The sequence below is a fragment of the Meleagris gallopavo genome, chromosome 2 (assembly GCF_905368555.1).
Source record: "Meleagris gallopavo chromosome 2, MGAL_WU_HG_1.1, whole genome shotgun sequence".
NCBI classification, from domain to species: Eukaryota; Metazoa; Chordata; class Aves; order Galliformes; family Phasianidae; genus Meleagris; species Meleagris gallopavo.
In genome coordinates this window covers 12,192,852-12,218,338 of record NC_139405.1, presented here as the reverse complement: position 1 = coordinate 12,218,338, position 25,487 = coordinate 12,192,852, and the positions used below count along the sequence as shown (strand labels likewise).

The 25,487-nt window shown below is 39.1% G+C and overlaps 1 protein-coding gene and 1 long non-coding RNA gene across 8 annotated transcripts in view; one reads left to right on the top strand and one right to left on the bottom strand.

Moving 5' to 3' along the window:
- The window catches only part of LOC146544866 (uncharacterized), a 39,906-nt gene extending 19,611 nt beyond the window's left edge, over window positions 1-20,295 (bottom strand). The window contains exon 1 of the long non-coding RNA XR_014881875.1: window positions 19,415-20,295. This is a non-coding gene — a long non-coding RNA (uncharacterized LOC146544866). The remainder of the gene's footprint in view (window positions 1-19,414) is intronic.
- SPTLC3 (serine palmitoyltransferase long chain base subunit 3) overlaps window positions 1-25,487 on the top strand; it is a 292,640-nt gene that overhangs the window by 250,821 nt on the left and 16,332 nt on the right. For all 7 annotated transcript variants that reach the window (XM_085218945.1, XM_085218943.1, XM_085218944.1 and 4 more), the window contains 5 exons: window positions 3,049-3,173; window positions 4,827-4,920; window positions 14,913-15,018; window positions 21,209-21,428; window positions 23,576-23,702. In XM_085218945.1, the coding sequence (XP_085075071.1) occupies window positions 3,049-3,173; window positions 4,827-4,920; window positions 14,913-15,018; window positions 21,209-21,428; window positions 23,576-23,702 (672 nt within the window). The remainder of the gene's footprint in view (window positions 1-3,048; window positions 3,174-4,826; window positions 4,921-14,912; window positions 15,019-21,208; window positions 21,429-23,575; window positions 23,703-25,487) is intronic.

Below are 25,487 nucleotides of genomic sequence, written 5' to 3'. Positions count from 1 at the left end.
CAAGTTGCATCAAGATCACCAGTTGTTGTGGAAGTGACTTTTACAAAAATCAGTTATTTTTCTTTCAGTTGCTTGTTGTTTATATCATTTTACTCATCTAGCTTTGGTTTTACTTGAAGCAAACAGGTATTTTCCTTTATTCCTTTCAAAATTTAAAATTAATAACTGCAAAAAAAGATATTGTTGCCAATGTTTGCATTTCAACCAGTATATGTCATTAGCATGTTAGAACCTAAAAGACTGTTGGGCAAACAGTGTCATTATTCATTTTGTCTAAGCTGAAGGAAGTGTCAAAACTAAACTGCATGGGTTGTTGGAATTTTCAAGCTATGTGTATCTAGTAGTCTGACAAGACTCGCAGTCCAAGGATGTGGCTAAGTCTATGAAAGTCTGTCATGGCAAAGATTACTTCATGTTCTCTGTCCCAAAATGCAGCTGAGGAAGGAAACTGGGTCAGTATTTGATAAAGAGGGGATTTATTATTTACTATTCCTTTTTTTTCCCACCAGTAGAAAGTTTTGTGATGTAGTTGTGGTTTTTACCGTGCCTAAAGAGTGATCCATGCTGGAGGAATCTTCTGATGAGGTTAAATAATCACAACACTTTTTAAATAAATACCCACTTTACTGTAAAACTGAGAAAGTACAAGCTGGTGTGCTTTATCAATTCTACTCTTCCTAATATATATGGCTGTCACTAACCTCCCACTGTCAGTACTGATGTGTATCATATCGCTCCTCCAACACCTCACCTACCACCTACTATAGTGCCATTATAATTCAAGTAATTCAACCCTAGAGATGATATTGCAAATACTTGCTGTTCAGGTTTTGGTTTTGCAAAACAAATCCTTATTGATTCCAATTTTCAGTCGAGTATTTGTAAGCAATAGTGATATGCATCATCATCCACATTCACTGTTAGGATTAGTAGATAAGAAGTAATAGGTTACTTTCAGAGATCTGATTCTTCATCATCGTAAAGTCGTTTGAAAAGGGTCAAAAGTGTGGTATTCCTATCTAATAGATGCTTGAAGAGGGTAATTTGTCATGAGTCAGGCTCTCCTTATTTGCAAAAACAGAAAACCTACATTGCAATCCCAAAATGTAATTTAACTAACTCCACCCCAGCAGTGTAAGATTTACTCCTGGAAGAATCAGGGACAATGTTCTCATGCTTTAAAATCATTGCCTTGCAAAGCAAGTGCTGTTTTTTTTTCTCATGCTTTCACAAACCTACTTCTAATTCAGTCTGTCACAATAATGTGGTTGGCTTCAAGCTTTTTTTTCAGATTACATCTTCTCTTTGTGTGACCATAGCAGTGAAGTGACAAAATAATGACTGCAAGGAACGCTATTGCACTTGACTAGATATCTCAGATATCAATGACTGCTGTAACCAAGCTCAAGCCTGAAAAAAAAAAAAAAACACCCAGAAAACCCCAACACCGAGATAACTATGGAAATATACCTATTGGGCTTACAAGTCAAAAGAAAGAGCCTCACACATGCAATTTTGACCTGTCCAGCTGGCATCTCAATCTGAAATACTGTTTTTATATTTCCTGGAGCTGAGCTGCTAAGCTGTGTGCTAGCACCTATCCATGTGCATCTTCGGATCTACAGATGCAAAAAAGTAGCTGCCCTCCAAGACTTTCATGCGCAGTCTACTCACATCTACTGGAAATTCAAGATATTTAATGAATATAATATAAAATAGTTCTATATAAAAGAACTAACAAAAGAACTACCTCACTGCAACAGCTGAATTAGTGCTGCTGCTGCTGAAACTGTATTTTCATTTTGATTTCTTTTTATTTTTAATGAGCTTATTTCCATGGTAAGGATAAGATCATCTTCCTGACTCAAAATTATTGTCGAGACACTCTAGCCAAGCTTCTGCTTTCTTCCACTTTTCTGCCCTTTGCCTATCACAGTAAACACTGAATTCCCGTTCTAGTTAATTGTAATCCACTTTACCTATATTATTGTGACATCAATTTGTGCAACTCAAGTAAGGCATGAGATTAACTTTGATTTTTTTCTTCTGTTCTCTGCTTGGAGCCTTATTCATAGGGAATTACTGTTAGAATCCAGAGCCAACTCTCTTTTCTTCCCCACAGATCATCTTGTAAGAATTCCCTCAGCCTTGGTACCACAATGCACAGGCAGGAAAACAAAAACTGGAGAGTTGGCAAATTGAGATGATTTATTACTGCTCAAAGTTATTTGTCATCTCTTAACACTACTCTTTTGTTTATCCTCTTTGGTATTTTGTTGTCCTCCTTTGTGAGTTAGTGAACAAAGATATTGCTTTTGTTGTTCATCTGGAGCACCTTATTTGTTTGGAGACTCCTGATAGTAATATTAGACAAATTACTTCCAGTAAGGAAGACTCTTAGTATAGCCTTGGCACTTAAGTTTGTCTAATGCAAGGGAGGAAGGAACATAGTTAATAGTAGTGGAGCTTAGCTTAACTTCTATTATCCATAGTCCAACAGGATGGAGAAACTTTCATTTGTCAGTCCATAAAATATCATAATTAAGAATTTCGTACTCATACATACAGACATTCAGGAGAAAAACTGAAGAACTTTGTTGTTGTCATCTTCTGCTTTCTCATTCAGAAACAATTAAAAAGTGCCTAACATGTTTGTCCTACGCATGAAAAGGTGGTCTCATTCCTCACCAGGGTAGTACTAGCAAGGGGAGAGCAAGAAATGACTCTTCAGGATAATCTACATCAAAAGTTGTTGCTATGAGAAACAAACCTTTTTTTTTCCAAAGCAACTGCTTTCCTACCTTAACAGCAACAGTATTTGCTAGCATTAGTTCTAGCGTCCTTCCTTTTTCTTGTTTTATCCCACACGTACAGGATACTAGATACAACTGGAAAAACTTCAATAGAACTAAAAAAAAAAAAAAAGACAAAAAAAAAAAGCAATTTGGCTTAATGATAGATTGCTTGATTCATGCTTTTGAATGTTTTATGTCCTTAGAAGTACTAATTTTCACAATCTAATGAGATTGCCTGTCTTTGTTTCTGCAGGGACCCTAGACAAGCATGTAGAACTAGAGAATCTTGTGGCCAAGTTCCTAGGTGTGGAAGATGCTATGGTGTTCGGCATGGGATTTGCAACAAATTCAATGAATATTCCAGCACTTGTTGGAAAAGTGAGTACTTCCTGATGAAACACACAGAACTATTGTTTGTTAATTGTTTTAACAACTGCTGTAGTATTCTGGGCGTATTAAATGGAAAGGCTCAATTGAAGAAAAAAGCTTGATATCAGAAAGGCAAAACAGCTTTCAGCATTTCTGATGAATGGATCTCTGGCCAGCCCTTGCAAAGAAGGTTGGCAGCAAATGCAAGTGTAAAGATGAGGCTGTGTGACAAAAGTTTGGTTCTTGTTTGATTCTTAAGGAATCTCATCTCTAATTTGGAGTACAATTGGGGTACCACGATGCAAAGACATGAAAACGTATAATCCCATTCATCACAGCTCCTAATGCAACTTGTATGCAACTTGTAATGCAACTTGTAACTTGATGTTAGCTGGGAAAATTGTTCTCTCCAATTCAGGCAAATGCGAAACATTTCCCCTTTGATGGAGATGGAATGAATTCACCACATGATGTATGTTCAAGATTTCTTCCAAAGAACCTGGCTAGAAGTGAAGCCATTTCCTCACTATTGAGGAAGAATCCAGCTTTTACAAGCGATTTCTAACATGCACGTACACAATGATTGGGCTGGAAAAAATGTTCAGCCACTGAGGATATGAACTTCAATCTACTGTGGTGCTGGAAGAGTAGTCCAATAATGTCCAAAGAAACAGTTAAAAACGAATAGAGGCAAATTTATGAAATTGCAGACATGCACAGCAGCATAAAATAATTTTCTCTCACTTAGCTCTAAAATGTTTATCCCTTAGTTAGCTGGCGTCATGTGGAGACACATGCCCTTATCAGAGGTGGGATATTTCGGTACAAGTGACATGAAATTATTACTGTATTGTGTCGAATATAACTATTTAGCATATTCTAATATTACATATTATTATAAAGTGTTATATATTGCAGATATTGTGTAGTTGTCCTATATTTGGGAGATTTATTCCTAAATTTTCCTTATAATTAAATCTAGGAGCTGTATTGTCTTGTCAACATACACATATCCAACTCAACGCAGTCTTTAAGCAGAATTGTGTGGATACCTCCAATCCTAGGCACAATCCGTGTTTCCTAAATAATATTTATTTAGCTAATATTGTGTCGTCCTTGTACTGGATAGTGAAATGTCACAACATAATATATACAATAGAAGACAGAGCTAAATTAGGGCTCCAGCTTGTGAATCTTGGCATACAAAATTATTTTTTCTGCATTTTTTTAATTCTATAAAGAAAGTTTTCAACTGAGTTAATCAGTGAAACGTATACTGCAGATGAATTGTATATGAATTTACCAGAGAAAGAGTAAGATTGTGCCTAGTGCCTTGGCTCTACTGGAATCTTAATGGCAGCCTCAATCCACCCTGATCTTATTTCAATTATCAAATTGCAGATTTTAGTCCAGTTTCAGTATCAGTTTTCCTTACGTTAATCTCATGCACTTCCTGAGAATGTCTGAGAATTTGAATTTTGTTTCTGCCTGTCTTTGCAGTAGTTCTTTCAGAAACTCCAATTCAAGTGTAACATTAATTGATGCAATGCTATATGTGTGTATGTATTTATGTGTATACAGACATAACTATATGTTGAAACACACACACTTGCAAACAGCCTCCCACTTCATGCAAATGCTTACTGTACTCCTTCTCCACAGGGTTGCCTCATTTTAAGCGATGAATTGAACCACACTTCTCTCGTTCTTGGTGCAAGGCTTTCAGGTGCTACTATTAGAATCTTCAAGCATAATAGTGAGTATTGAAGTTGGAAATAGTTTGAGATGTGAACATGTCTGTCTCTAAGGCAGGAGCGCTTCCTTTTAGTGCATGCTTTTCTTTCAATTCCCAGATCAAGTTTTTATATAAGCACATGGATTAACTGTTCAACACTGAGTGATCTCAGATGGGGGAGAAATTGGCAGTGTGAGATTGCATTTGCTGTTGTGCAAGGTCTGGATTATCAGGTTGGACCTTCATTTCTGAAGGTGTTCAGAGAAGGGCAACAAAGCTGGTGAGGGTCTGTTGCACAAGCCGTGTAAGGAGTGGCTGAGAGAGCTGGGATTGTTCAGACTGCAGAAGAGGAGGCTAAGGAGTGACCTTATCGCTTCCTATAAATGCCTGAGGGGAGGTGCTAGTGAGGTGGGGGTCAGCCTCTTCTCCCATGTAACTAGCAGTGCAAGTAGAGGGAAGGGCCTTAAGTTGCGCCAGGGAAGATGCAGGTTGGACATTAGGAGATATTTCTCCAAGAGAGTGGTCAGGTACTGGAATGGACTGCCCAGGGAGGTCATGAAGTCACCAATGCTGGAGATGTTCAAGAAACATTTAGATGTTGTACTGAGAGACATCATTTAGTGGGAAATACTGGTGATAAGTGGATGGTTGAACTGAATGAACTTTCAAACCTTGGTGATTCTATGATTCTATGAAATCTGAAATCTTAACCTCCTTGCTGTCTTTTTGACATGCTGAATGACTGTGTGCTGCTGTAAAGGTTTTGTTACTGTCACCATAGCAAAACAGTATAAATATACTTAGAAAAATATAATCTACATTTTCTGCCTCTGTTTCTAGCAGAGTTACATTAACATGGTGTACCTTTGAAACTGTGTCTCCAAATTCCCGAGTGGGGAAATACCAAAATGCAGATGGTTACATTAAGATAACCATCCCAAATAATCTTTGAGGTATGATTTTACTATAGAAATCATACTAATGCCAAACATTAACTTTGCAATCATGTAATTTTCTTCTAAAATACTCATGCTTTTTAACTTTTACTTAGTTAATGATGCTGTGGTCACAGTCAGAGACATTGTGATTGGCTTTGATAACAAAAGTTTGTTCTTTTCCTTTATTCTACTTTGCAAATTTCCTTTTTATCACCACTGCAGCCACCAGGCAGTGATTTCAACAGAGATTAAGAAGTTAGAGAATAGTGAGGAATGAGAAAACAGCTCTGACTAACTTTATTAATAATTAATACAGTGCCTTCTATTATTGTGTTGTGTTCAGCCCTGAGGTGAGCAAAAATGAATTATGTATATGCTATAACAGGCCTAAGAATCTCTTGAAAGACATGCTATAATTACAATATAAGATGGTGTTGCAATTAATATCTATTCATAATTTGGACATTAAGTATTTTCTGAAGATCGTGTAAGAGTTAATGATCATGTGAACCAGAATGTTTTTACAGAAGTAATTACTCATAGGTTAGACAGTAAGATGCCCCAACTTGGTCCACTTCCATGTAGATACTCTAGGCCTGGCTGCTATACTTGCCTACTCCCAACTAGAATCCCCTGCATTTTGTGAAAGAGAACCAGAATATCCTTCAGACCATCCTGTCCACATTTTTAAGCACAAATCAAATCATACAATCCATTTCAGGTACAGCTGTTACCTGCCATCATCAGCAAAGAGGAAATTTTGTTTAATAGCTTTTAAAATCATGTGCTGAAATACATGTATGTGCCTTTTGCTTTGGGGAAAAGAGGACGTGTATTGGGGAATGACTGCAGTGAAATGATAATCCAGCTGTATTTGTCGGATGCTCAGTTTCACCTGAAATGAAGTATACAGCACTGCTCTCTCTGGATTCATCCGAAAGTAGTATAATACAAGTATAGGAAATGAATTAAGGGGACACATAATCTAAACTTCCAGCTTGTGTTGGGGGGTTCTTTTCAGTTAGGTAAGTGCTCATTTGTTTTGCTAGATCAGTTGTGTTTCTTATCCTCCCAGATGATTCTTCTCACCTCTATATAAAGATGCCCAAAATGTTAGTCAGTGTTAGTATTGTCACTGTCATGCTTACAAACAAGGGAATTAAGCCATTATGCACGTCATATTACTTGATATGAAAGAAAGGTTCCTTTGCACCTTAAGTTAACACTTGAAGAACACTAGGAAATGTTAATTTCAGCATTAGGTAGTCAAATGTTTTGCCTTTTCAAGATCATTCTCTGCATTGTCATAGAAAAATTCAGTACCCTCCACCTCCCCCCTTTCCATGGAGTGGGGACTTATGTGTGTTGTTTCACACAGAGAAATCAATGATCCTTTAAAGAGTTTGACTCTTGGCATCAACTGGACAATGTTAGTATGCCAAAGGCTTTCCTAGGGCTCTTTGTTGAGAGGCTGGAACAATTATCCTGCAAACTGTGGAAGAGTAAATTTGAATCCTGTTCCAAAAAGGATTAGGGCTTAATGTGCTTTTCATTCTCACTCTTAAATGCAGAGCCAAGTTTGTCCACTGCCATAAATTGGCTCATCTCCTTTGAAACTATGTCAAGTCACACTAATACTGTCAGACCTAGGATTGCCCTACACTAAAGAAAACGAAAGAGATTCCAGGCAGTAGTACCACAGTTGTGATACATACCTTCTATGTAGGAGGGTCAAAGTATAAATTCAAATCAGGCAGCAGATTATGAAATTACCTTTTTGCTATTAGATTCTATCTTGGGGAAGCAGACTCTTTACACATTCCTCGTTGTTTACATCAGCCTCTTTTAAAACTGCCTAGAACATACATGGTTTGGCTTTGACTTCCTTAGTTATGTATATATAGAAAAGGCACTGGAAGAAGAGTGAGGTGTGAATGTTTCGTGCAGTTACTATAAATGATTATCAAAATGAGGATGAATAATTATGTAGCAATTTAGCAAAGCAGTGGCATATTTTCTGAAGCAGCTACTTCTTGAATATAATACAAAAGAAAGGTGTTTGCCAGTAACTTCCCTTTCTATGATGTTTTCTCGACACTGTAAATCTCTCCACTCCATTTTCCAACCTATTACAGAAAAATTATTTTCAAAAACATAATAGGAAACTGTGTTCTATGAAAAAAAAAAAAATTCATGATCTAAATATTTTACAGAAAAGACTAAAAACTGCTATTTATAGCTGTTACTGATGCACATCCATCTTCCAAGAGTTATTCTATATATAAAAGTTATTCTATATTTAAAAGTTATTCTATATATAAACGAGTGAAAATTGTTTTATTTCAAAGTGTATAATCTGTAATACTGGATCTCTTTGTCATTATGCAAAAGTAAATAATTACACTTATTAGTTAGCAAAGAAGAAATCTCTATATATTACATTAATTATATTATATTCTTATTCTTACAAAAGTTAATTAGACTCTATTTCAGTCAGTGAGTGGCTTTCCTAAGCATTGCAATTTTCAGCCAAAAAATTCTGAGTAGTTTTTCAAGAGCTGATAGAATTGTTAAACATTTATGCTTCTCCTAAGACTTAACAAAAACCCTCCTTTTTTGACAAAACCATTGCATTGTTAAAGTGTGTGAGAAGACTTTCAAACCTTAAAGTGAATAATTGAGATGTGGATCATTTTTGTTTGGATATAGGAATGTGCCTTGCATCCTTACTGTGGATGATCAATCCCTTCCTTGTAAACAGGCAGGGATTTACAGACTTGGGTTGAGATAAATGCACAGGCATATACTTACGTGCCATCTAGATGAGATGTATATGAGGGAAATTTAGAATACTTGATTCCTGTCACCAAAAACACCGGGCCTACGTTCCCTTTCTGTGGCTCTCACTAGCAATGTTGCTAATCTTTGTCCTGCCAGGATCGCAGGAATATGCTCTGAAGAGTGGAGTTAGGGTTTATGGTTATTACTGTTTATTATTACTGTTATTACTACTTATGAAAAGGATCAAAATTAAGAGCCTTGTGTTACTTGCTCATACAGCTCATCCTGATTTGCACCAGGCTCTTTCACTGGAGGTATGGTGAAACATAACCTTCCGAGAGTGAGCATAGCCTATAGTCATTGCTGTTGCTGAGGCACATGTGAACATATCCAGCCAAGTCAAACCTTAACAGCGGGGGACAGCAGGGTAGCACAACCCTCAGGAAGAGCACAGCAGTCAGGTGAGGCCAGTTGGTGAATCACAACTCTTCTGTTTTCTGAAGATAGTCATTGTAATGTCTGAAACCTCCCATCCACCCTCCCATTCATGATATTCACACAGCAAGAAGGGAAGCTTTGGTCTTCTAAAATTTCTCCCCTACACGACCCAGCCTTTTTCCAGCCTCACTCAATGCCACTTTGGTTGTGTTGCCAGTGAAAATGAGTTGAAGTACAGAGGTGATCTTTCAGTTACCTGCCAACTCACTAAGATGCTCATTGCTTAAAAATAAATACTCATGTATCCATTTTTTTTATCTTTCTGTTTATTCTCAACATATTCTTCTGCAGAGCCCTTCTGCAGCAGAAATAATTCTCTTTTAGGGCAATATTTCTTAACCTAATAGTAGGTACTTTAAGACTGACTAGATGTAAGTTGGAATTGATGAGGTTAATAGTTTGCATTACGGGGTCCTTTCTAGACTAAGAATGAGCAAGAATAATTTTATCTGGCCTGATTTCAAAACCCTAAATATGAGCACAGACCTGAGCACTCTTAAATTTACGCAGTAGTGTTTTTAATGGGCTGAAATTGTTCCCCCATGCCCATAAAGCATCTGCCTTCCATCTCCCCTGCCATAGTGTGGGCACCATGTTGACATTTCCTGGGCAGTGACCTGTTTAAGCTAGAAAAGAGAGGCACTTACAGCCCTGAAATGCAGTGGTTCCAGCAGCACGGCCTAACAGCCAGTGTGCAGGGAGAAGGGCAGGAGATGAAGACATCTTCCTGCCTCTGTGGCAGTAGCAGCCTTGTTCTTTTTCTGTTTCTAAGATGACTTTTTATTAATGTAATATACTTTAAAGCCCTTTTTCAGAACCTCCTACCTTTTTCTTGGCTAAGTATTTGACCAAATCCCTTGGCTCTTCCAGTACTTGAAAAGTGAAAACAAACATCTAACTATTCATCAGCTTGTGATTTTATCAAGGGTTTTCCATCACAGCAATTCTGGGTCTTAAAGTGGTGTGAGATGAGAGCATAAGATAGCATCATTCAGTGAATGGACAGTTTGTTCCTGACTACATCTAGGTGGATTCTCTTCATATTAGCTCATATAAGAAAGTGCTGTTAGGTGCTGTCCTAACAAAAGTTAGGATTTGTTTGCTCTTTCTAGTTCTACTGCATTTTTCCCACATAGCATCAAGCAACTAAATTGCCGTCACATTTTCAGGGTTAGATCTGCAATTGCTTGAGCAATTTGTGTGAATGTCATGACTACACATGTAAGTCAAGCCACAGGGGAAAAAAATCCAGTTCCCTTCATTGCAAGGGACTTGCACTTCACCGTGCAATCAGAGTAAGTGATACTATGAAGAAGGCAGGGAATTGCAAGACACAACCAAGTACCATTGGTAGATGAAAATCTGGCCTCTAATCTGGTGCTTGAATCCACATCTGAAAAGTGAGGATCACTGTGGGACATTCCCAACTCCTCCTCACACACCTTGTAAGAGTGTTGTGAAAACAGAGAGGGGTATTTTTGGGTTCTCAGAGATCAGGTGGTTGATGACAAATGTGTGTCATGCAGGCGTGAGCTCTCTGGGTTTCCTTACAAAATGTTTCCTGTTTGGACAACAAGTGAGCTGCTGTTATTCTAGTTATGGCATTTCTTGGTCCACTCAGTCAAATTACTGCTTTGGAGTTGGAATATGTGTGCCACAAGGAGACCTTGTAGAGAAAATTCAGCTATCTGGAGTGGTTGTAGTTCACACTGAAAGAATAGCACAGGGCCCTCATACTTCTGTGCAAATGTGTTCTCTAGGGGAAAAAGAAAGAAGTATAAAAATAGATGTGCATGCCTTCAAGAAAGTAAGCAAATAAATTGAACAGGTAAGAGATAGTGAAAATTTTCAGTGGTTGCAGTGGCTCAGTATGAGATGGTTCATTACTTTTGGGTTGTTTTTTTTTTTTCTTGCAGAGGTATAAGCAGTCCATGGATTTCAGAGGGGAGGGCACTTTTCAAGCTCTTACAGAGCAGGATGAAAGCCACTTTACCCACTAAGGCTTTGTCCTGTTTGAAGCCTCCGGCTACTATCAGAGACAAGATTATTACACTAGATAAGTTGACCTCAGCCTAATCCAGTTCAGCATGTATTTCCCTGTGACACATACAGACGCTGCCACAGTGAGAAGGCTGGAATATCCTGCTCTGAGCATGCTGTGTCTGCATTTGCCCTCCCTGATTTGAGAAAGCCATGTCTGGCTTGCCAGGTGTGAGCTGGAGGTTTTCATGAGCTCTTCACTTACACTCAGCTATGTATTTCTTGGGGGATAGGGAGGGCAGTCTTTGGCTGTGTGACAGCTCCAGCAGCCACTACTCCCCTTCCCCCACCCCATCCTTTGACATTAAAAAAAAAAAAAAAAAAAAAGGCAAAGCTGTGATTTTAGGGGAAGTCCTCCGAGGATACACTTGCTATTGAGAGCTCTGCCAGCAGGGAGAAACTTCTCAAAGTCTAGTTTTCACTAGAGTGCAAATTGTCTTTTACAGTCCTACAAGTAATGTTTGGATGAATGAAACCCATGCAGTGGTTTTCCTTTGCTATAGGGATATGCAAGGAGGGATAGAATCAGAGCTAGGCACTTTGTCGCCTACGACAGGACAGTGACCAGGTAAGGAGCCCGCAAGAGGAGAGGGCTGGTTGTGTGCAGGACAGAGTGGGAAGGAGCAGGCAGCTAGTGTCTGTATGAATGTGCACAAGAAGGCAAACTGAGAAACTGAAAATGAGAATGGCAAACATAAATCGAAGGAAAGGGCTGTGATAAGGCTGGCAGTAGCCTTTTCATTTTAATTAAATGTATTCAGTTGACATCATGCAGGAGGATTTCAGCCCACGCAAAAGGATGATGATGATGTCCTCAGCACTGCGATGTGGGGATGAGGGGTGGAGACTCCGTGTCTCCCTGCGGAGACACAGCATGTCTGTGGGAAGGCAGGGCCCTGCGGGAGCCCGAGTCCCACCTACACTGCAAGGCAGCATGACACACCGCTGCCTGCTAGGTCCAGGCTCGCTTTCACCCAGCAGCAATTTGTGGTGTTATTTCCATTGAAGTAACTCTGACGGAGCCCAAACAAGGATTACGCAACTTCATATTAACTTCTAAAAATGCAGGTGATGCACTGTGCCTGCTTAGGAAAACTTAGCTTCTAAATTCAAACAGTATTTCAGGGATAAAGTTGGGAACTGAGGTAAGGACAAATTTGATTACACTTCGAGTAATTAACCAAGTGAACTTCGTACAACCACCCGCCTCCTGGGCCTGGCAAACAGTTGTTTGCCTCTACCACTGAAAAGCCAGGGCCAGTGATGGTCAAACAAGGAAGGACAGTTATTTTCCCCATAACTGGTTATTCAAGATGGACTTGTGCAACACATTCCCCTATCCTAGTGTTTCACAGTCTAACTATATTTAATGGCCAAATAACTTGATGGAAGAAAGTCAGCTGGGGTTGCACTGGTTTATTTCCTGACACTCAATATATCCCACCGTCTGGAAGGTCCCAACACAGAAAGCACTGCATCTTTACTTTGAAAAAGGGAAGCAGCTTTCTAGAGGGAGAGATCTAGTAATAGATTTTCTCCACCTTCCAATTTCCTTTCTGCAAACAAGAGTAAAATGTTCAGTAAAATCTATTTGCATCTAAGCAAATTATATGTTGGCAGGCTTGAGAGTCATCCCTACATGTTTTTCAGAATGAGACATCAAAAGCAAAATGAGATAGCCCTGTTCCATTGAGCAGGCATGTCCTCAGCCTGAACTCAAGCAGGACTGTCACGTGGGAAGTCAGGCATCTCCTGACTTAGAGATGTTCTTCCTTTTGCAGTCTCATCTTCCACATTAGATTGGATGGGATCTATTCACATCCATGTTTTTATAAAACAAGCTCTTTAAAAAGCTATATACATTTCTTACCTCTCTGTCCTCTCCTCTTTCTTTCCCTGTGGACTTACGTTAAAACAACTGAATTTTCTAGCCACAATTTCAGTTCAGATGTTTGGCAAACTAACTTTCCCAAAGTCTAGTCCCAGTGTGGATGGACTGAGAAGTAGACAGAATACTGAATTGTCTCACTCTGTGTGATTCAGAGAGGAGTTTCAAAGGTCCTGTAGGCATTTTGATGAAAAAGATTATTAAATTCAGTGGAGAAAACTTCACTTTTAGTGACTGAAAATCTTACCTCGCTCCTGTAACTCATGAGATTTCTGTAATCCTTTGGAGCCCTTTAATTCTCAGAACCAGAAAGGATTTCCAGATTTTAATCTATTCAGAAGAAAAGGTGAGCAGGTGTCTTTATGAAACATGTTTAGCTGGGTCATACATTCACTTTGTAAAGCAGCATGGAACTTTTATTCCCTTGATTGCCATCTAGTGGAAACTGTGCTATCTGCATTGCATTACTCATAAAAGCATTTCCATCTGGGAGCTCATCCAGCTATGCAGATGATTACACGGTTGAAATAAGAGGCCACTCATCATGCAAGTGTGCTTTGTAAGATATAGTAAGGTCTTGTTAGGTCAAGAGATTAGACTGTAAGGTGCAGAGTGGCACAGGTGTTCCTGAGAAATCTGTCACTGAAATCAGCACCCCAGCAAAGGGCAAAGTACCGGGTGTAATGATCTAGATCATATCCTGGTGATCTCTCAGGTCACTGGTTATTCATGATGTACAAGTGCTGTACAAACAGCTTGCTTACAGTCAGGCAGAAACAAAGCTATAGGCCAACATCAATATAGGTAAGGTGTATTTGCCTCATCTGGGAGAATTAAAGATTAGTTTTGTAACATTTTAGCCAAAAATAACTGCATTAAGAAATATTACTCAAGAAGTGGTGTTATATTGCGGAAAAAAAAAAAAAAAGCCACTGATTTTCCCAGCCCCCACAATTTGTCCTCATCTGTAGCACTCCTTGGTATTATGAGTCTCTGTAAGATGTTATTTGAGATGTCATTTGGAAACATTTGGAAGTGTCAGTTTGGATTTCCAAAAGTACCAGAGTAATTCATTCTGGAGAGACTTCATTCAGAACCCTCATTTCAGCTCTGCACTGAGACTTATATTTTGATCTGACTCTTGTTCCTTTTATTTTTTTTTTAATTATATTTTTTTACCCTCTTCTATGTTTTTCAAAACATCAGTGCCTTTCCTTTCAGCATTTTGTTAGATGATCCACACTCAGAACTTCCAAGTTTCTAACATTGCTCCAAGCCTCCTTGTATCAAAGTTCTGCCGTTTCCAAGCATTTTGGTAACAACTATTAGTACCTTCGCTATGTGTTTATATCCATTTGTCTCTCCCTCCCTCATCATCAGTCTTTCACTAGCATTCCTTCCTGAGAAGGCGAGGATTTCTCTTGCTGTCATCCTGATGTGCTTCATGCAGCCTGATCCAAGCCTTTGCTGAAGCAGTGATTCACAAGCCCTTGATGCTGGGAAGCAAATGAAGGTTCTTCACTCAAAAAACTTGAGATGTTATGAATATCAACAACCCATATAGAACTGGTGGCAATTAGCCTCAGTACTAAAGCAAAATAGTTACATTTTCCCTTTAAATAAAAACATATGTCAAGATCTGTAGAAATTTCCCAGGTAGAATACATAACTGGCAGCTTTTTGAAACTACTTTTCACAGTCAAATCAGTTATTGATTCTAGCCTGCTAATAAAGGAATTTTATCTTCAGGATATGTTTTTTTAATGTTGTCTTTTTCTCTACGGGAAAAAAAATAGAAAATAAAAAATTTCTTCAAAAAAATCTGTGCTAATATTTTTCTTTCTCCTTTTACTTGTTTTTAAATGAAGATATGCAGAGTCTTGAGAAGCTATTGAGAGATGCAATAATATATGGCCAGCCTCGAAGCCGCAGAGCATGGAGAAAAATTATCATCCTTGTGGAAGGCATTTACAGGTATGTGCATTTTAAATGCCTGAGTGTTCTTTATCGCTTCTGAGAACACAATGATATGTTGAGTGAAGCTAACATTGGCACCTGAAAGAAATCTGAAATGAATGGAGGTTAAGTAGCAACTTCAGTGACCCTGTTAAAACGTTAACTTCCATTATGACTGTGTGAACCCTGGCATAACTCGCTGCAGTGAGATCCTCTGTTGTTCTGAATGTTGATTTAGCAAGTCACAGTGAGAAGCATATAATGTGAACAGGAGATGCACTGTGAGAGCAAGGAGGATAGGGTTAGGAATAGTACTAAAGAGAAGGGAGCCAGAACTGTTCGTTCACAGGATGTGACATGGTTTATGAAAAAAAACGGTAAAGTTTGCATGCGGGGATTATTTCACATGGGCTGAACTGTAGTCTGTACACATGGGCAGATGGTTACGCCATTTTACTGAGGAATGCTAGTACAGTTTAGTTGATTAGATATTTCATAAGAAATCTTTTACAGTCTCATGTCATTACAACTTCATAGTCATCATTACCAAACGTTCTCCATCTGCAAAGAGAACAAATTAGTCCTTATCTAAACAGCTGTCACTCAGAGCTGAAACAGGTCAGCAGCAGATCAGCTGATCCAAAACAGGCTGAACGTCCCCTTTCAACCAGAGTAAACAGTGCAAAACTGCAAATAAACATAGCTTGGCACTACTAAAAGAAAGCCTCAATTTAAGGACTTTGATCATGCAGAAATTAAGTGGACCACCAACATTTTACTGACAAATATTCCTTTTGGCTACATGGCCCAAGAAAAAGCTCCAGCTGCTGAGCTTTGTTCAGTTTAAAGTCCTTTACTCTGGATATTTACCATGAGGGAGAGAGGAGATAGATTGGTGAGGCATAGATCCACTTAAACATTGAGGCAAACCCACTAGCTGATAGTTGCAATACTTGCAGCTGCATTTCCAGATGTATGTTTAGTATAAAGCTTTGTTTTCCTCTGTTTTTTGTAGTTGGATTTAAAAAAGATTTCGTTTTCAGAAGTCTGCACATCTATCTGTTAAGATGCTAAATAAAAACATTCTAGGCTTCAGAGAACAGCACTAAAAGGGAACTTTTATTTTAGATAGGAGTTGGTGGTGGTACCTACGTGGTTCATAAATCACTGCTTTTCAATGAGATTTCACAGTCAGATTAATTATATTTCCCTAAAAGTTTGTCACTTTCTATTGATTGCCAGAGAAATACCAGGCAGACAGGGAATAACAGCATAGCAGTTCTAAGACGCTCATGTCTGAGTGTCAAAGCTTGTGAAAGGTGTAAAGAGAAAAAAATAAAGTAAATGAACAAACAAATAAAAAACAGAAGCAAAAGCAGAGCTCAGCTCTCTAATATTCTGTCACTGGAAACCAGCCCGGCAGTAGTCAGGTTGGTTGGTTAGTTGTTTTGGTAGTCTGAGCTGATCAGAAATTAAAGATTGTAGTTTGGTTGCAAAGCATGTCTGCTCTGGCTTGAGGGAGGATACCACCACACCCCTCTGTGTCCCTGCCATCGATGCCAACCCGAGATTCACGCAGATGATCTGTCCTTATTGCACTGCTGGGAACAGACTCACCAGCCATGTAGTCTGTGTAGCTAATAACACTTCCTATGCAAAAGAAAAAGCTGGAGAAACACACACTAGAAATACACTTACTTCTTTTGTGTGCATGTTCTTTCCTTTCTTGGCCCATGATTTTTTGAAATAGACTAAAATTTTCCAGCCCCTATGTTGGCTAATGTTAGTTCTCTTGAAGATTTACCAGATGCCAAATGAACATTCATCTAGTGGATTTAAGAGGAGGCAGACTGTTGTTAATGCATTCTTAAGACAGTTAATATTGCTTTTTTTTTTTTTTTTTTTTTTTTTTTTTGAAGGAGTTAAATAAGTTTTGCTTTGGGAATAACTAATAGAGAATTTAAATAACTTGGTCAGAGCCATTCTCCAAGTTAAAATATCCTGACTTGCAAGTTTGACTTGGCAAATTTATACAGAAATGCATTTTCCAGAGATGCAAAAGAAATGCTAAACTTTCTCATTTAAAATAAATATTGCTGTATGGGACACCATAGTCTTAGTAAGGTAAAGTTGATGGTATGGAAAAAAAATTGCCTAGAGTTTGCATTAGGGGTATGTTAAAGTATTTATGCTGCTCGTAAGCTTGGACTTACTAGCTGGCAAAATTTGAAAAGGGCCATTGTTAGCCAACAAGAACATTTCTGGAAGTCAGACTTGTGTTTGAAACCATAAGCCACAGATTTTCTTTGGTTACAACTGAAGGCAGAATTGGCCTTTTGGCTTGGGAAGCACCCAAGCTACATGTCAAACAAATAGCAATAAGTATATGATTGTTTGCTTTTAATGTATCTAGCATCTTAAAAAAAAAAATCATCAGAAGTAAATTTAACTGCTAGTGAGAGCTGGTTCTTGACTTAGAATAGCCAAAGAGCAAATATATTTCATTTTTGTTCCAAATGGGGAGACAATCCAGCCATCAATCTTCAGCTCAAAATGCATGAACAAGTTTTGGCTGTGTCCAGTGCACAAATTAAAGTGACTTGCTAAATCATATTTCTATTATTTAAATATCCAGCTAATGTTTTTCTTGGCTTCTACTATTTCCAGTTCAGGATTAATCAGTTATTATGCTCTTACATGGTTTCTGGTAGACTTCTGCTCTCTTGCACACATATTTACCTAGGAATCAGGTAGGCTGAGGATGAGGGAGGGATTTATAAGGCACCAGAAACTCATCAAAACAAATGATTTATTTTTCCCCGCTTTTGATTTAATTTGAGTATATTTTCTTTCAGCTCAGAAAACAGCTCTCTGCTTAACTGGATATTATCCAGTTCTTTTTCACATGCAGGAGAAGTTCCTTGAGTTTCAATAACAATACCATAGGAAATTTATTAGGGTTATTTTTTTATTTCCTGGGATTGGATGTTAGGACTTTAGAAAAGAGTGGGGTAACATTTAATGTCCTTGGCCAGGGACCAGCATTAAATTTCTTTCATTTCAGTGTATGGCACTGTATTTGAGGGCTGTTGGAGTTTCCTTAAACTATTACTCTAAACTACAAAACAAAGATTGTTGTATGAAAGCCCAAGGTTTATGTAAGAAAATAATATTAAAATAAATAAAAAACGCAATGCATATATTTTGGGAGTAATAGATCAGGAGAGAAGGGGTTTCCCAGTTACAGATCAACCTGAAAGGGGAACCAGTAATTTTTCAAATGCTGAAAGGACTGTAATGCTGGTGCATATGTAGAGAAATTGAGTGATGGAATTATGAAGAAGGTAATAGGTTGAGTGTTGGTAGATTACTTTTTCTGACAGAAAAAAAAAGATTGAAACTGTGTTACCATGGTAGATTGTAGTAAGCTGTTTTTACTGATAAGTTTCAGAATAAACTGGACAGCACTTGTCAGAATATCCTGCCAGGAACAAGCTTGTATTCCAAAAGAGATGGCCAGCACGAATACTGTCTCTCACCATACCTGGCTGTAGAATTCATCAGCTGCTTCAGAAAGACTCTTGGTGGCTTGTTGGGATTGTACCAAGCCTCAAAATTCAGTGATCCCAAAATTTTGAGTTATGTTCTCATGTCTGAAAGGAGATTCAAACTTTGTCCATACTGATGCAAGCTCTTCTGCCCACCCTCTGACCAAGGAAGATGAGGGTAAGCTACGGTCTAGAAGCTGTGCATCCCTGCAGCCAAGCTAATAATTTTTGCTGTGAGACAGGATGTAATACCACATAATGCTAATGTCTGGCATGGGCAGACCCAGCTTATGTTCATCTGCATACAGCTCTTTAGATGTGCCTGAGCAGATCTGGAAACAGATTAGTAGTTTTGTGCAAGTGACACAGCCAGACTAAGACAGAGGCACTGCAGTTCATTTACTTCGAGCTCTCTGGTTTAAACTCAGTTGATATCAATATTTACTGAAGGATTCAGTAAACTTTTCATTTGGACTACCCAGGGGGACACATGAAGTGAGTTTTATCTCTGAGCAGTTCTAAACGGAGCGGTGTTTATATCACAGACCATCTCCCAGAGTCAAAAGCAAAACCAGAAATAGAGTAGCACAGAAACAACTCTCATCTCTGCCGTCAGGAGGGCTGAGGACTGTTTGAATAGCAGCCCAAGAAATACACACAAAACCAGCGGTGCTCTACCTGCCCGAAGGATGCTTCAGGCCCTTGTTAGGATCTTTGCCAACTGTTGTAATGTTTATGTCAGCTAGTGTCTTTCAAGAGCACTCACTCTGCACTGAAAATGACAAATACACAGTAAATCAAGCTTTGTATTTTTAATTTACTGTTTTTGTTCTCATCTTTTTGAAGAGAAAAGCTGTTTTTCTCACCTGAATCTCCATGAGCCATTGTTATGTGATGCCCGTGTGAATGTGGAAAAAGTACCGTTCTTCTTTTCTTCTCCAGCTATTTCTGGAAGACAGAGTGGTGGATGCTTCTTTGTTTCCTGCAGCGGTGCTCCTTGGCCCTGCACTTTCTCTCTGACCACTTAGCCATCCTGCAAGCTGACCAGATGGCCAAAACTGCCCTCCCTAGCACGTGGGATGCTTCATATCCACACACACCCAGAGACTTGGTGTAATTTTTAGCTGACTAATGGTTCGACTTTGAGTCACGTGAGGACTGTGGGTTCTGCTCTTGTACTCATTAAGAAAATAGCTGTGGTGGTTCAAGTTGCTTCTCCCAGAGCTGTAAAGAACTGCTTGACTGCTGGAGGGCTCTGTCCCCAGCACGGGGTGACAGGAAGGGAAGCTCGGTCTTCAAGAGCTTGCAGCGCAAGCCTGTCTGCCCTTTGCTGCAAGAAACTGCAGTGCTGTACATGTCTCTATGGCTGCTTCTTCTATGGCTGTGCAAGATAGAAAGCAGGATCTGCCAGCAGTCACCTGACACCCAAAATTGTGCCTACAGGTGGACACAGCCAGGCTCTCTGAACCTGACCAGCACAGGCAATCCTTGTCCATGGCTGCTATCCAATACTGTTCATTTAAACTAAACCTGCTGATTTCTCCTAAACTTCAAGCTGTTTCCAAGCTTACTCAGGAGAAAAAAAAAAAAAAAAAAGTATAAAACTTGTAAAACATTGCCAACACATAATTTCCCTTTTGTAGTACTGACCTTCCAGCTGCATAGATCAGCTTGAATGACAGTCAGAAGAGTCTGTGAAAGCCACTGGCCCAAGATCACAAAACTGCCAAGTTGTACTGAACACGCTGCTCATTTTTACGTGCCATCTGGGAGCAAACGTGACAGCTGTACTCACCTGAAACTGCTGTAGCACATGCAACTAGATACGCCTTAGCTGCAGGTGGTAGCCACAGGGTGCTGCTTTTTGGGGTGCACAGTGCACTCATTTTGGGTTTGATAGGAAGTATTTAGCATTTAAGACATGCTCACTAGACCTGATGAAGAGAATGTGTGCAACTCGTTACGAAATGAATGCTGAGTGCATCAAAGCATAGAATATTTAGAATATTTCTGTTTCCTACGTGGCCTTAAGAAAATAAATAAAAAAAGAATGGAAACATTTTTCCATTCATCTGGTAGGAGCAACCAGATTGGGTCTGAATTATCTTTTCTAATCCCTGATTCTCTCCACTCTGAAGACTGAGGCTGCTCTGAGCCATAGCACTATCTATGCATTTCATGTGGGCCATATTAGAGCCAATTCCTCTGCTCCAGGGTGATTTTTCTCTAGATCTATTATCCAGAAATGTTGACACAGTAGCAGTAGATGGATGAAGGACCACTGTGAATTATAGCAGTTCCTTATAATTCATTACAATATATATATATTTTTTTGCAGTCAAATGTGATATGCTACTTTGGTGAATATCTTCCCTTCACTTTATACTTTTCCTTCTCTTTTATGGCATGTTGGCAATTTGCAAATGTTCAAGTACTTTTTGGCTATTTTTATTTGTTTGAATTCTAAAATTATTTTACTTTTATACTCGTTGTTGGAAGATGCTTGCAGTGTTTCTTTGAAATGTATATACAAATGGAGTTTGCAGAAGATCTTCCATGGGGTAACTTCACTATGCACTTAATGCCTATGCTTCTTTGGCAGTATTTTAAGGAGAAAAGAAGATACAGGATTTGTTGCTCATCTGTGATTCTCTCCACAGCATGGAAGGGTCCATTGTGCAGCTGCCAGAGATAGTCTCCTTGAAGAAGAAATACAAAGCCTACCTCTATTTGGATGAAGCTCACAGCATTGGTGCAGTGGGGGCAACAGGACGAGGAGTTGTGGAGTACTTTGGTATGAATCCTGATGATGTTGACGTACTAATGGGAACATTCACAAAGAGCTTTGGTGCAGCTGGAGGATACATAGCTGGCAAAAAGGTAAAAGGAAAACACAGACATGTTAACATCTAGGGGAGGAAAAATACTTTGTCATTACATGCAATAAACTTTTTTATCTTTTCATATAGACTGCTTTACAATTCTACAGATTGTAAGATAGGCTGAGCACAATTCTACAGATAGTGCCACTTTTGTCGGAATCCCAAATGAACATTAAACTGTCAGAATTTCTTATTTTTGTCTCATGTTCATGTTATATTATTTGGTTAGGTTGGGTATTTTCACGCTACCCTGATGATTTTTCTTTGTCTTGGAAAAGTTTAAAAACTTTGTGGTTGTCTAAATATATCTCACTACATTAATTTGCTTATAGAGTGCTTTGCTACTTTATTTCATGTTTGTAACCAGTGTGTGGAGCAAGATTGAGAAATTAAAGCCACAGTTTCATCCACTGATACAAAATTCCTGACCAGTTGTGGATTGCCATAGCTGCATTTTTAGGATGGAGAAAGAGGATTTACTTGAGGATTTCTCGCAATAGCAACATCTTTGACCTCAATTTCTCCACATGCATTGACAAAACAACCTCTTGTCAACAGAAAGCAGTGCTGAACTTGTTTTAACAGGGAGTGTAGGAGAAGAGAAAGTGTAATCAATGCCATTGTGAAACATCATCATTTTTATTGCTTAACAGAGATGTCAAGTAGTTGCTGGTTTTTTACCCTCCTCATACTCTCAAAAATACATGAATGTATTTCTTAAGTAGTTTACTGAATGAGGAGATAGCCTATTTAGAGGAGATAGCCTATTTAGACAGATCATATAGATATTGTCAGGAAAGTGTTAATAAGGAAGCCCTTGAGTAGAATAAAAGGGATGTAAGAAAGTGTGAAGCATCTATTTCTCACCATCTTAGGGGGATTTTGCATCTGGAGATCTTAAACAGACTATCGTAATACATAAAGAATCAACTTTCTTTTGTTTGCTTCCTGAATTTATATCTGAAGATTTGCCATTTACAAAGGAAAATTGGCTAATAAAGCTAGAAATGATAGGATGTCTGAACCTGTGAAAAAAACGTCTATAGCAATTAATCATCTAATCCTTGGAAGTTTTCTTAAAGGAAAGTGGTCACGCTTTTCACACCTGGTGTATCACTAAGCTTTGCCTCAGGCTTCTGGACCTTGGCAGCAGCTGTTCACCTACCTTCATTTATGCAACCATAAACTTACAGGGGTTCTTTTTGCTGGGTCAGTAAGAGCACAGAAGCTTTCTCAGCTACTTGGTTAAACCCATAGGATTACAATTGCAATGTAGCAATGCAGCAATGCACAACATATATAAAGTTAAGTAAATCTTTTTTCCTAGCACTGGAGTTTCAGCATAGACTTATGCAACTTTTATGGCAATAATTTGCGTCAGTGTCTTTATTTTCTGGATGCATTTTTTATCAAGGCATGGTTTCAAGCAGACATCATCCCTTTCTCACTACCATGCATTTAGCTTTTAGTGCAATAACAGTTACTCAGCAATTTACATATGTGCATAAATACGCACTGTTATAGTAGTGATAGTCTTAATCAAGTTCTGAATTCCTACTCAATCCCTGCATTCAGGAGTTACTGGTGCTTTAAACATGCCTACAGCACAGCATTGCTTTTGCTAGGATCATGGTTTGTGCTCTTAGATATGCAGGGAAATGTTAAAGCAGCTCTACAGACTGTAACATGATTGGACCTGTCGCGCTAATGGGAAGTTTATGTTGTAAAAATGTGTGTGCTAATAGCCAAAGACAGATTCCAGTAGGGCTACTTTTCCTGCGTTAGATCTTGTGGCAGGGAAACTGTGCTGTTGTCATGTAAGTTTTATTTCATTCCCATTCATAGATGGACTGAACAGTATTTTAAAAGCAGCTCTTCATTGGTCTTTGAATGATTTTGGCTCCTTTATAATAAGTCTCAGCGCATACACATTGTTTTATTTCAGCTGTAATTGCCTTACATCGCAAAGTGCTTGCACTTGCCTAATGTTTCTTCAGGCTGTGTATTAATGGGAGCAGCCAAGAAAGTAAACAGCTGGTGAAACCTCCTCTTTTTTTTGCACTTTCTCACTCTGTGTTAGTTAAAAGGCAGATCTGATGTCCGAGCACCTCCAAGTTCATTCATACTTTGTTTCCCTTGTCTAAGGGCCTCGTGGACTTTTTACGAACTCATTCTCACAGCGCTGTGTACGCCACATCCATGTGCCCACCTGTGGCAGAGCAAATCATCAGAGCAATGAAGTGTCTCATGGGGTTAGACGGAACAACGCAAGGTAAGCCACCCTCTTTAGCCTGTCCGTTATTTCAGTCACATCTACTGTGTACAGATGCACACAGAATGTCACCCAGAAGGAAACACCCAGAGAAGGTAATGCAATACAAAGTGCATCATTTTTATTGTACAATTAATATCTAGATTATCATCTTTGTAGGTGCAATCAGCTGTACTACTTTTTCCACACTCAATTACATGCAGCAGAGATGGATATATTCCTGAATTCTATACTCCAGTCTACCACCTATAGTCACCAGCTTTGCAGTAACAAATAGAAGTACAGAAATTATCCTTTGGGTAGGTTGTCTGACTTTGCAGTAGGTGTTCGGAAAAGCTTGCCTCTATGAGTGCTGCCACTTCAGCTCTGTATAAGTATGAACCTTCAAAACTGGCAGGCATCTGAAGTATGGCACAGAAGTTCCACATGAGTGTGTTGGATGTTAAATTGTGGTATGAGATGATGGTTATAATAGCTCCCACCTTACAACAGAATTGGATATGGTGTCCTCAAACCAGTTTTGAAATATGTTTTGTCCACCTCTACTTCACACCTCTTTCCTGCCCCCCCAGTCCTCCCCAAAAAAACATGTATGTGGCATCTTTACAAAATATTATGCTTTTATACATTTGCTGAAGCTGCAGATGCAGGTACAGTCCAGCATTCTGTGTAACATGCTTTCTGCGCAGCACATAACAGAGCAATACCATGTTATATTTCCGTGCTATATATACCATGACTATTTCTAAGTGATATTGATACGTAATCAATGTCCTTACATTAGTTCATACCTCAGAGAAAAGCTGGTGGTTTTTGAATTTGTATAGTCTTTGTCAGCAATACCTGAGTATCACATCATTGTATAATATGCAGATGCAGATAAGACTCTGCTGTGAATTGCAATCTGCTTTATATTGGCCCAGCAGGGCTGTGCTGTTATCTCATACCAAGCACAGGACTAAACAGCAATTCTGTATTAGCCCTCCCTGGTACATTTAACTGGGAGAAAGGTGGGGTTGGAAAGGAAAAAAGGTATGTATGGGGATGTAAGATAACACCGCACTGCTCTGCATTATTCTGCTGCAGTGGCCTAGAAGTTGGTTTCCTGCCGTGATAGACACGAGACTATTGTGATGTTTATCACAGCCCTTCAGTGAGGCCAGAGTTTACAAGGTGCCAGTGAACGAAAGAAGGGACACAGAATCCAATTTCAGTGCCAGATTCTGCTGAGTCCAGTAGCAAAGTGCAGCAAAATTCCAGTGCAGTGTGTAGACAGAGGAAATGATGCTTTTGCCATTTTGACAGAGAAGGCAAGTTGGAAACTGTACTTAATCTCCTCAAGTGGAAAGGTCAGGGCAATGTATTCTGATGTCTACGTCCTGCTCCTTGTAAGAGACCAATTCTGACATGGTTCTTCTACTTTGGGAACTGTGTGCAGCCCATCCTGCTGTGCACTGGCCTGTTTGTAGGAAATGCTGCCGTCAGAGGGCGGCCTTACACTGAGCCTTTCCAAGAGTACCATACTCGGGGCTCTCCTGGATGCTGCATGTAAGACATTAAACACACAGAGCATTTCCAAACCTCCAAAGCCTCTTACAAGTGACCTTCAGCTAGCATGGTTCTGCATGCAGCTCAGTGCAGGCTAGTAGAAGAACGTGGTTTAAGACAGAGCCTTTTATTACATGCATGTCAAGCTGTCTTAGGACTGAAGAGTTTGCAATGTCTTGTGTTTCACAAACGGTGTTCTTTAGTGACACGATGTTTGTATTTGTGCACAAAGTGCTT